Source organism: Pempheris klunzingeri, chromosome 17 (genome assembly GCF_042242105.1).
Source record: "Pempheris klunzingeri isolate RE-2024b chromosome 17, fPemKlu1.hap1, whole genome shotgun sequence".
Classification (NCBI taxonomy): domain Eukaryota; kingdom Metazoa; phylum Chordata; class Actinopteri; order Acropomatiformes; family Pempheridae; genus Pempheris; species Pempheris klunzingeri.
In genome coordinates, this window is record NC_092028.1 from 625,244 (window position 1) to 637,743 (window position 12,500).

Here is a 12,500-nt window from a genome sequence, read left to right on the forward strand (position 1 = left end):
GAACAGACAGGTTCTCTATGAGGTTCTGCAGCCTCTGCTTTCTGGAGCTTTATTCTGGAGGGATGTCACATGATGACTTCCTGTGGAGGAGGAAGTTACTCTGAAGGATTCAACATGAGCTCCATGTCTGTGGGGTCAAGGTTCACACAGTGGAGGAGGAGGAGGAAGAGGAGGAGGAGGAAGAGGATGAAGAGGAGGAGGAAGAAGAGGAAGAGGAGGAGGAAGAAGAGGAAGAGGAGGAGGAAGAGGAGGAGGAAGAAGAGGAAGAGGAGGAGTGTGAACATACATGTCTGTGAGTCTCCACCTTCTGGCAAACTAGAAGAACTACACTTCCTGTTGATGTCACACCTGCAGGCACCTGTCTCCCCCCTCACCTCACCCCTCTCCCTCCCTCTGCAGCCATTCATTAACCAAGCAGTCAGATCACTCACACTCCTCTTCATCACGTCACTAAAACCCAAACACTGTTACCACGGTTACCAGCCTCACAAGCAGCGAGGATGTTCATCGCCATGACAACAGCTTCCAAAAGTTCCCGGGGTCGTCCTCTGGAGGTTGTTCTGCCGTTTTATTCTTGGAGCGCCGCTAAGCGCTGACCTGAGAGCAGCTTCACAGACGGTAGGGGGGTGGACAAAATAACAGGAACACCTCTCACACTACATCCAGGTCGGAGCTGTGCAGGTTCTGTGGCCCAAACTCCCAATAACTGATCAATACCTGAACACGGTGAGGGTGGGGTTCAGCAGATGCTCCTGACGGAGGTCAAACTTTCATTTTCCCTCCTGACTGTCTGAACAATCATATCCACGATCGACTTATGTGTTGGTTATTAGTTCAGCTGATCAATCAGCTGATCAGATCATTTGACCGGTTCTTTATTTACTATCTTATCAGACGCTTTGGAGAGTAAAACCGTCCAGAGTGTGGATATAAAGTTCATATGAGCTGAAACACAGCGACACCATCACTTCTGTCCTCTGTTAAAGGGCAACTCCTCCGTTTCTCCCCCATGATCCTCTGTGTCCTCATCCTGGTGTCTGAGTGACTGGTAGGTAGTAAAAGTGTTGGAACTGGTCCAGTAGATCACCTCAGCCAGCAGGATCACAAACACTCTCTTCAAAGCCACCAGACTCCATTAAGAAAAACAGCAATTCTCTCTTCAAACACACCAGACTGCATTCACAAAAACAGTGATTTTAGCTTGAAACACAAGTTGCTGCGCTGCTGCCTCCATCACTGAGCCTGATTGAGGTTTTTGGTGTTTTAAAGGGTCAGTTCAGATCTGTTCAACACACAGTAACACACACACACACTGACTGATGGAGGCAGCAGCAGAGCAGCAGCTCCTGTGTCCTGTTCTCTAAAATCCCTGTTTTAGTGAATGTAGTCTGGTGTGTGTGCTGTTTGTGGTTAAACCAAAAGGATCTTCCAGGTCTCTCTCTGTAGGGATCCTTTCCATGATGCTGTCACACACTTAGAATAACACTCTGAGCCTGTCAGTGGATCAAACAAGCTCTTTTAGTGGACCTACTGTGATCAGGTGCAGTTGTCCCAAAGGATCACGTTGCAGCCATTGCAGCCCGTTTGGTGGCTGCTGGCTGAGGTGATCTACTGGACCAGTTCTGGCTGAGGTGATCTACTGGACCAGTTCCAACACTGTTACTACCTACCAGTCACTCAGACACAGAGAGGACAGAGAGGATCATGGGTAGAAACAGGGGAGTGACCCTTTGACCTGCTTGTTGTCACTGAGCTTCTGTGTGTTTCCTGTCACGAGTTAACACACCTGTTCAGGTGTCCCGTGGTCAGTGTAGTCATGGTGTTGTCATGGTGTAGTCATGGTGTTGTCATGGTGTTGTCATGGTGTTGTCATGGTGTTGTCATGGTGTTGTCATGGTGACCAGCCTCCTCTGAACTCCATCAACAGCCAGCAGATCAAACGGAAGGACACCACCCCCCCAATCCTCTTACCTGCTGCCGTCCTGCTCCGTGTTGCTGCAGGTGGACCCCCACACGTCCAGGAGACTCCCCCCAGACGAGGTGGACGACGCCAGCGACGGCCTCTTGTCCAGAAGCCCCCCGGACCCCCCGCTGGAGCTCTTGGTTCTGAACAGCTTACTGAGCCGGACCTTCAGGGACCCCCCTTTCCTCGACTTCCCCCTCGGCGTCTTCTCCCCCTCCCTCCCCCCTCCTCCTCCTCCTCCCCCCACATCCCCCTCCAGGACCACCAGGGGGGAGGCGCACCGCCCAGTTCCCCCCGAGGCCACGCCAAGTTTGGGGGTGGTGGCGCGGCTCTGGGGCTGGGAGCGGGACTGGTGCTGATGCTGGGGACGGGGGCTCGGGTCTGGCCCGGGGGGCGGGAGCGGTTCTGGGGTGACCGCCGCAGCCTGGAGGGACTGCGGGCGGACAGGGGGGTACAGGCAGGGGGGGACGGCGCCGCCGATGGGTGGACGGGCGTCCACGCAGTGGGGGAGGGACACAGCAGCACCGAGGACGGCCAGTGACGACCGGCAGCTCTGCTCGGTGCAGACCCCCGCCTCCTCGGCCAGCCGGTGGACCTGCCGCATCAGGCCGCTCAGAGTCCCACTGGAGAACACCGGCCCCGCCCCCCCCGACGGGCCCCCTCCACCGACTCCCCCTAACGTCTCTCCTTTCTCGCCGTCCCCCGCGTCCCCCCCATCCCTCTCCCCTCCCTCCCCCAGCCGTCCCACCTCCTCAGACCCCAGACCTTCCAGGACCAGCAGGGCGTCGCTGGTCTCACTCGGGTCCTCGCCGGGCCCCATGCCCCCCGTCCCTGAGGCCAGCACACTGTGGCACGAGCAGCGAGGGGGGGGGAGCACCATCTCACCCCCGCCTCCCTCCCTACCCTCCCCCAGCTGGCCCAGCCTCCGGGCCAGAGCCAGGACCAGGTCCTCGCCCCCGGCGGGGCAGCTCTTCCTGGGCTCCAGCAGGCCCAGGCGGAGGGCCTGGTCCAGCAGGGCCGGGGGCCATTTAGTCAGTCGCTCCGTCAGCAGGCGGTGTCTGTGGCACAGGACCGACCCGGGCTCAGAGTCCAGAGCCGGGACGCCCTGCCGGGGGCTCTGGGACCCGTCGGGGCCCTTGGACAGTCTGAGGACCGGGTGCCACTGGAGGAGCTGCTGGTTCTCCTCTACAGAGGGGCTCTGGTCCTTCCCTCCTCCGGGCCCGGCGGTGGTGCCACCAGGACCAGGACCTGATCCGGACTCCAGCTGCTGTCTCTGTCTCTCCGCTTCCTCCTGGAGGAACCGCGGGGTCGGCTGCTCCAGTCCGCACTCCAGGATCCGGTCTCCGGACCGCAGCAGGTTCTGAAACACCATCAGCTGAGCCCTGGACCCGTGCCCCGCCGAGCCGTGCTGCACCGGGAAGTCCACGAACCGCTGGGCCGCTACGGCGAAGTCCTCCGGCGGCGGAGGGGACAGCGGCGCCTCGGAGCCCGGCGGGGCCTGCGTCAGAACCAGCCCGACGTCCAGCTCGCCTTTCCCGGGGAGCGGAGAGCTGTAGTGCGGGGAGGACGAGCCGCGGCCTGCCGAGGGGCCGCCGCTGTCCAGACCAAACCCGCCGCCGTGGTGACCCAGCACGGACTTCACGGGCCCGAAGCCGCCGCCGGACATCAGGTCGTCGGGCTCGTCCAGCCGGTCGTACTCGGCCGCGGACACGAGCCGCATGAGGACGAAGTCCGGAGACATTTCTTGTTGCGCGTCATTCATGCTGAAGGCTAACGGAGGCTAGCAGCTAGCGGCTAGCAGCTAGCTCTTACATAACACCCATAGAAATAAACAGCTGCGGAGCTAACGGCGGCTAGCTGCTGCATCCTCCCGCTAAGCTAACCGGGCAGCCCGCCGGAGCACCGCCCGACGGACATGTGCGGTCCGGTCCGGTCCGGTCGGTGACGGTAACGGCTCCGCTGAACGCTGCTGGACCGCAGAGACACGAACAGACATCAGAAGCCCGGCGGTGCCGCCGCTCGGTGCCGTTAGCTGGCCGTTAGCCTCCTACCGACTCATCCTCCGGTGAGACAACATGGATGTGATGACGGGGGGGGGGGGGGGGGGGGGGGGGGGGGGGGCTGCGCAGCGGCGGCATCAATAATCGATCAGAGCTGACTGACAAACTGTGCACGCGCGCTGATCGGTGGAGCCTGAAACCAGAACCTCCACCTGCCGGACACCTCCCGGTCCCGGAGAGAGAGAGTGTGTGTGTGTGTGTGTGTGTGTGTGTGTGTGTGTGTGTGTGTGTGTGTGTGTGTGTGTGTGTGCTCTCATTAATAACATTGTCATTATTGATTAATCTGCCTGCTGATCAGTTATTCCTAATTATTCAGTCTGATTGGATTGTTTAACATAATAATGTTTAATAATAATATGTCTTTGATCAGTTTTCATTCATGATGAAGACCGTGAGCTCAGGCTAAAAGCTCCGGAACAAACTGACACCTGAAAGAGAAACTCACCTTCTGATTGGTTCCTCTTCGCTGTTGTTATGACGTCACTGCCGTAGGAACGTCACGTCACGCAGCTGTACGTGGTTAAAAATCACACGTCAGTGACGTCACTGTACGTCGCTTCGAACAGGATTGGAACCAGCGCGGGAAACCCTCCTCGGACCCGTCTAACACCTGGAGCAGGAGCAGAACAGTCACTGAACACAGTCCGTTGTGATTGATTACTGATTGGTTGTTTGGTGGAAGAGTGATCATCTTTATCAGCAGAGCTCTCCAACCTGTGCTGATGCTGTCTGCTGTGTTCAGGCCAGAGGACTTACCTTTAGGATTCATTTGGCCATTAAAAGGTAAATATTATATCATTTGATTGATTTAATATGACATCTTATTGCATAAAGAATTACAAGTGTTATGCTCTCTGTTATATTTCAATAAAAAATCAATACTTTGTATTGAGTCATCTTAATAGAAACGTATTATAAACAAATAAAAAACAGCAAGTGGGTGTTTGTTATAATCAAAGAAATATATACAGGTCATCAGTAAATACACACGACCAGCCAGTGAGCAGGAACACAGTGTACCGGAGCAGAATAGAATGAAAACAGAAAGGATGGTTCCTCTAGTGTCCTGGTGGAACGTCGGCTGAGCTCAGGTCTCCCTCGGCAGGAACTCTCATAACTTCAGTCACCAGCATTGTGACCAGATACCTCATCTTTAATATGATAACACAAAAGGAGGGTTCAGGGGGGTTCAGGGTGCAGAAAGGAGGGTTCAGGATGCAGAAAGGAGAGTTCAGGGGGGTTCAGGGTGCAGAAAGGAGGGTTCACGGGGGTTCAGGGTGCAGAAAGGAGAGTTCGGAGTGCAGAAAGGAGAGTTCAGGGGGGTTCAGGGTGCAGAAAGGAGGGTTCAGGGTGCAGAAAGGAGAGTTCGGGGTGCAGAAAGGAGGGTTTAGGGTGCAGAAAGGAGGGTTCAGGATGCAGAAAGGAGAGTTCAGGATGCAGGCAGGAGGGTTTAGGGTGCAGAAAGGAGAGTTCAGGGGGGTTCAGGGTGCAGAAAGGAGAGTTCACGGGGGTTCAGGGTGCAGAAAGGAGAGTTCGGAGTGCAGAAAGGAGAGTTCAGGGGGGTTCAGGGTGCAGAAAGGAGGGTTCAGGGTGCAGAAAGGAGAGTTCAGGGTGCAGAAAGGAGGGTTCAGTGTGCAGAAAGGAGGGTTCAGTGTGCAGAAAGGAGAGTTCACGGGGGTTCAGGGTGCAGAAAGGAGAGTTCAGGGTGCAGAAAGGAGGGTTCAGGGTGCAGGCAGGAGGGTTCAGGGGGTTTCAGGGTGCAGAAAGGAGAGTTCAGGGGGGTTCAGGGTGCAGAAAGAAGGGTTTAGGGTGCAGAAAGGAGAGTTCAGGGTGCAGAAAGGAGGGTTCAGTGTGCAGAAAGGAGAGTTCAGGGTGCAGGCAGAAGGGTTCAGGAGGGTTCAGGGTGCAGAAAGGAGAGTTCACGGGGGTTCAGGGTGCAGAAAGGAGAGTTCACGGGGGTTCAGGGTGCAGAAAGGAGAGTTCGGAGTGCAGAAAGGAGAGTTCAGGGGGGTTCAGGGTGCAGAAAGGAGGGTTCAGGGTGCAGAAAGGAGAGTTCAGGGTGCAGGCAGAAGGGTTCAGGAGGGTTCAGGGTGCAGAAAGGAGAGTTCACGGGGGTTCAGGGTGCAGAAAGGAGAGTTCAGGGTGCAGAAAGGAGGGTTCAGGGTGCAGGCAGGAGGGTTCAGGGGGTTTCAGGGTGCAGAAAGGAGAGTTCAGGGGGGTTCAGGGTGCAGAAAGAAGGGTTTAGGGTGCAGAAAGGAGAGTTCAGGGTGCAGAAAGGAGGGTTCAGTGTGCAGAAAGGAGAGTTCAGGGGGTTTCAGGGTGCAGAAAGGAGAGTTCAGTGTGCAGAAAGGAGAGTTCAGGGGGTTTCAGGGTGCAGAAAGGAGAGTTCGGGGTGCAGAAAGGAGGGTTTAGGGTGCAGAAAGGAGGGTTCAGGATGCAGAAAGGAGAGTTCAGTGTGCAGAAAGGAGAGTTCAGAGGGTTTCAGGGTGCAGAAAGGAGAGTTCGGGGTGCAGAAAGGAGAGTTCGGGGTGCAGAAAGGAGGGTTCAGGATGCAGAAAGGAGAGTTCAGGGGGGTTCAGGGTGCAGAAAGGAGGGTTCAGGATGCAGAAAGGAGAGTTCACGGGGGTTCAGGGTGCAGAAAGGAGAGTTCGGAGTGCAGAAAGGAGAGTTCAGGGGGGTTCAGGGTGCAGAAAGGAGGGTTCAGGGTGCAGAAAGGAGAGTTCAGGGTGCAGAAAGGAGGGTTCAGTGTGCAGAAAGGAGGGTTCAGTGTGCAGAAAGGAGAGTTCAGGGTGCAGGCAGAAGGGTTCAGGAGGGTTCAGGGTGCAGAAAGGAGAGTTCACGGGGGTTCAGGGTGCAGAAAGGAGAGTTCAGGGTGCAGAAAGGAGGGTTCAGGGTGCAGGCAGGAGGGTTCAGGGGGTTTCAGGGTGCAGAAAGGAGAGTTCAGGGGGGTTCAGGGTGCAGAAAGAAGGGTTTAGGGTGCAGAAAGGAGAGTTCAGGGTGCAGAAAGGAGGGTTCAGTGTGCAGAAAGGAGAGTTCAGGGGGTTTCAGGGTGCAGAAAGGAGAGTTCAGTGTGCAGAAAGGAGAGTTCAGGGGGTTTCAGGGTGCAGAAAGGAGAGTTCGGGGTGCAGAAAGGAGGGTTTAGGGTGCAGAAAGGAGGGTTCAGGATGCAGAAAGGAGAGTTCAGTGTGCAGAAAGGAGAGTTCAGGGGGTTTCAGGGTGCAGAAAGGAGAGTTCGGGGTGCAGAAAGGAGAGTTCGGGGTGCAGAAAGGAGGGTTCAGGATGCAGAAAGGAGAGTTCAGGGGGGTTCAGGGTGCAGAAAGGAGGGTTCAGGATGCAGAAAGGAGAGTTCAGGGGGGTTCAGGGTGCAGAAAGAAGGGTTTAGGGTGCAGAAAGGAGAGTTCAGGGGGGTTCAGGGTGCAGAAAGGAGAGTTCACGGGGGTTCAGGGTGCAGAAAGGAGAGTTCGGAGTGCAGAAAGGAGAGTTCAGGGGGGTTCAGGGTGCAGAAAGGAGGGTTCAGGGTGCAGAAAGGAGAGTTCAGGGTGCAGAAAGGAGGGTTCAGTGTGCAGAAAGGAGGGTTCAGTGTGCAGAAAGGAGAGTTCAGGGTGCAGGCAGAAGGGTTCAGGAGGGTTCAGGGTGCAGAAAGGAGAGTTCACAGGGGTTCAGGGTGCAGAAAGGAGAGTTCAGGGTGCAGAAAGGAGGGTTCAGGGTGCAGGCAGGAGGGTTCAGGGGGTTTCAGGGTGCAGAAAGGAGAGTTCACGGGGGTTCAGGGTGCAGAAAGAAGGGTTTAGGGTGCAGAAAGGAGAGTTCAGGGTGCAGAAAGGAGGGTTCAGTGTGCAGAAAGGAGAGTTCAGGGTGCAGGCAGAAGGGTTCAGGGGGGTTCAGGGTGCAGAAAGGAGAGTTCACGGGGGTTCAGGGTGCAGAAAGGAGAGTTCGGAGTGCAGAAAGGAGAGTTCAGGGGGGTTCAGGGTGCAGAAAGGAGGGTTCAGGGTGCAGAAAGGAGAGTTCAGGGTGCAGGCAGAAGGGTTCAGGAGGGTTCAGGGTGCAGAAAGGAGAGTTCACGGGGGTTCAGGGTGCAGAAAGGAGAGTTCAGGGTGCAGAAAGGAGGGTTCAGGGTGCAGGCAGGAGGGTTCAGGGGGTTTCAGGGTGCAGAAAGGAGAGTTCAGGGGGGTTCAGGGTGCAGAAAGAAGGGTTTAGGGTGCAGAAAGGAGAGTTCAGGGTGCAGAAAGGAGGGTTCAGTGTGCAGAAAGGAGAGTTCAGGGGGTTTCAGGGTGCAGAAAGGAGAGTTCAGTGTGCAGAAAGGAGAGTTCAGGGGGTTTCAGGGTGCAGAAAGGAGAGTTCGGGGTGCAGAAAGGAGGGTTTAGGGTGCAGAAAGGAGGGTTCAGGATGCAGAAAGGAGAGTTCAGGATGCAGGCAGGAGGGTTTAGGGTGCAGAAAGGAGGGTTCAGGATGCAGAAAGGAGAGTTCAGGGGGGTTCAGGGTGCAGAAAGGAGAGTTCACGGGGGTTCAGGATGCAGAAAGGAGAGTTCAGGGTGCAGAAAGGAGGGTTCAGGATGCAGAAAGGAGAGTTCAGGGGGGTTCAGGGTGCAGAAAGGAGGGTTCAGGATGCAGAAAGGAGAGTTCAGGGGGGTTCAGGGTGCAGAAAGAAGGGTTTAGGGTGCAGAAAGGAGAGTTCAGGGGGGTTCAGGGTGCAGAAAGGAGAGTTCGGAGTGCAGAAAGGAGAGTTCAGGGGGGTTCAGGGTGCAGAAAGGAGGGTTCAGGGTGCAGAAAGGAGAGTTCAGGGTGCAGAAAGGAGAGTTCACAGGGGTTCAGGGTGCAGAAAGGAGAGTTCACGGGGGTTCAGGGTGCAGAAAGGAGAGTTCGGAGTGCAGAAAGGAGAGTTCAGGGGGGTTCAGGGTGCAGAAAGGAGAGTTCAGGGGGGTTCAGGGTGCAGAAAGGAGAGTTCGGGGTGCAGAAAGGAGGGTTTAGGGTGCAGAAAGGAGGGTTCAGGATGCAGAAAGGAGAGTTCAGGATGCAGGCAGGAGGGTTTAGGGTGCAGAAAGGAGGGTTCAGGATGCAGAAAGGAGAGTTCAGGGGGGTTCAGGGTGCAGAAAGGAGAGTTCAGGGTGCAGAAAGGAGGGTTCAGGATGCAGAAAGGAGAGTTCAGGGGGGTTCAGGGTGCAGAAAGGAGGGTTCAGGATGCAGAAAGGAGAGTTCAGGGGGGTTCAGGGTGCAGAAAGGAGGGTTCAGGATGCAGAAAGGAGAGTTCAGGGGGGTTCAGGGTGCAGAAAGAAGGGTTTAGGGTGCAGAAAGGAGAGTTCAGGGGGGTTCAGGGTGCAGAAAGGAGAGTTCGGAGTGCAGAAAGGAGAGTTCAGGGGGGTTCAGGGTGCAGAAAGGAGGGTTCAGGGTGCAGAAAGGAGAGTTCAGGGTGCAGAAAGGAGAGTTCACGGGGGTTCAGGGTGCAGAAAGGAGAGTTCGGAGTGCAGAAAGGAGAGTTCAGGGGGGTTCAGGGTGCAGAAAGGAGGGTTCAGGGTGCAGAAAGGAGAGTTCAGGGTGCAGGCAGAAGGGTTCAGGAGGGTTCAGGGTGCAGAAAGGAGAGTTCAGGGGGGTTCAGGGTGCAGAAAGGAGAGTTCACGGGGGTTCAGGGTGCAGAAAGGAGAGTTCAGGGGGGTTCAGGGTGCAGGCAGGTTGAGGAGGTGGTCTGAATGAGAGCTGGCAGCTTCAGTCTGCTGTGTAAAGGGACAGAACAAAGACATGAGGATTTGCCAAAGTGGTGGCAATGGCATGCAGCATTATCATATATGCTCAGCAGAACATACATGCTCAGCTCTTGGTGGTTAAACCACACAGGTCTTAGTGATCCAGTGCTGGATGAGATGAGATGAGAGAGAGAGAGAAAAAACCTTAAAAAAGAGGCTCTAAACCCTAAACACAAGCTAAAAACCCTGAGAGACAGGCAGGCAGACAGGCAGACAGGCAGACAGGCAGACAGCTGTCTGACTCTCTGCAGCCTGTAGAAGCTCCAATGTGGATCCAGCAGCAGCTGCAACAGAATGCAATGAAAACAAGAAAACATGAATGAGACAGTATATTTTCTTCTATTATATATTAGATCTACTTCTGTGCTGAGAGCAGCCTCTTGACAGTCTTTCCTCAGGAACAATGAGTGTTAAGGAAGTGGACGTTCTGAGGTTAATTTTAGCCTCCTCTGAATGACAGGCTGGCTCCTCCCTCTTTCTACACTCAGACACACACATTTATATTGTATTAGCATACTTAGCATTTACAGTTTAAGTTCTTATCACCAGTTACCAGTTAAGGTCACAACTGAACTATACAGGTCATGTAACTGTTCTCAACTGCTTTGTTCAAGCCACAGCCTACACACTGTAACACTGTGAAACTATGACACTGTAACGCTGTGACACTATGACACTGTAACACTGTGAAACTATGACACTGTAACACTGTGACACTAACACTATGACACTGTAACACTGACACTATGACACTGTAACACTTTGACACTGTAACACTATGACACTGTAACACTGACACTATGACACTGTAACGCTGTGACACTGTAACACTGACACTATGACACTGTGACACTATGACACTGTAATGCTGTGACACTGTAACACCATGACACTGTAACACTGACACTGTAACGCTGTGAAACTATGACACTGTAACACTGACACTATGACACTAACGCTGTGACACTGACACTATGACACTGTAACACTGTGACACTATGACACTGTAATGCTGTGACACTGTAACACTGACACTGTAACGCTGTGAAACTATGACACTGTAACACTGACACTATGACACTAACGCTGTGACACTGTAACACTATGACACTGTAACACTGTGACACTATGACACTGTAATGCTGTGACACTGTAACACCATGACACTGTAACGCTGTGAAACTATGACACTGTAACACTGACACTATGACACTAACGCTGTGACACTGTAACACTATGACACTGTAACACTGTAACACTGTGAAACTATGACATTGTAACGCTGTGACACTGTGACACTGTAACGCTGTGACACTGTAACGCTGTGACACTGCAACGCTGTGAAACTATGACACTGTGGTGCTGTGACACTGTAACACTGTGACATTATGACACTGTAACGCTGTGACACTGTAACACTATGACACTGTAACACTGACACTGTAACGCTGTGAAACTATGACACTAACACTGACACTATGACACTAACACTGTGACACTGTAACACTATGACACTGTAACACTGTGACACTGTAACACTGACACTGTAACACTGTGACACTAACACCATGACACTGTGACACTGTAACACTATGACACTATAACACTGTGACACTGTAATGCTGTGACACTGAAACACTATGATACTGTGACACTATGACACTGTAACACTATGACACTGACACCGTGAAACTATGACACTGTAACACTGACACTATGACACTAACGCTGTGACACTGTAACACTATGATACTGTAATGCTGACACTGTAACACTGTGACACTGACACTGTAACACTGACACTATGACACTGTAACACTGTGACACTAACACTATGACACTGTAACACTATGACACTGAGAAACTATGACACTGTAACACTAACACTATGACACTAACGCTGCGACACTGTGACACTGTAACACTATGATACTGTAACGCTGACACTGTGACACTGTAACACTGACACTATGACACTGTAACACTGTGACACTAACACTATGACACTGTAACACTATGACACTGACACTGTGAAACTATGACACTGTAACACTAACACTATGACACTAACGCTGCGACACTGTGACACTGTAACACTATGATACTGTAACGCTGACACTGTAACACTGTGACACTGACACTGTAACACTGACACTATGACACTGTAACGCTGTGACACTATGACACTGTAATGCTGTGACACTGTAACACCATGACACTGTAACACTGACACTGTAATGCTGTGAAACTATGACACTGTAACACTGACACTATGACACTAACGCTGTGACACTGTAACACTATGACACTGTAACACTATAACACTATGACACTGTAACACTGTAACTCTGTAACACTATGACACTGTAACACTGACACTGTAACATTGTAACACTGTAACACTATGACATACTGGGCATAGACGGGTCCTAAACGTGGCATAGACGGGTCCTAAACGTGGCATAGACGGTCCTAAACTGGGCATAGACGGGTCCTAAACTGAGCATAGACCTGTTCTAAACTGGGTATAGACTGACCCTTTAAAACACCAAACTCTCTCGAACACAAACTAACTGGTGGAAGCAGCAGCTCCTATTTCTGTGAATGTAGTCTGGTGTGTTTGAGGGTAAAATCATTGTTTCTGTGAATGCAGTCTGGTGTGTTTGAAGCTAAAATCACTTTCTGTGAATGTAGTCTGGTGTGTTTGAGGGTAAAATCACTGTTTTTGTGAATGGAGTCTGG

General features: G+C 53.1%; 1 protein-coding gene across 1 annotated transcript in view; it reads right to left on the minus strand.

The window, feature by feature from the left end:
- The window catches only part of LOC139216215 (suppressor of cytokine signaling 7-like), an 18,354-nt gene extending 14,354 nt beyond the window's left edge, over positions 1 to 4,000 (minus strand). The window contains exons 1-2 of the mRNA XM_070847288.1: positions 2,453 to 4,000; positions 1,972 to 2,344 (exon numbers count right to left, since the gene is read on the minus strand). Coding sequence (XP_070703389.1) covers positions 1,972 to 2,344; positions 2,453 to 3,725 — 1,646 coding nt within the window. The 5' untranslated portion in view covers positions 3,726 to 4,000. The remainder of the gene's footprint in view (positions 1 to 1,971; positions 2,345 to 2,452) is intronic.
- Positions 4,001 to 12,500: the final 8,500 nt, after the last annotated feature.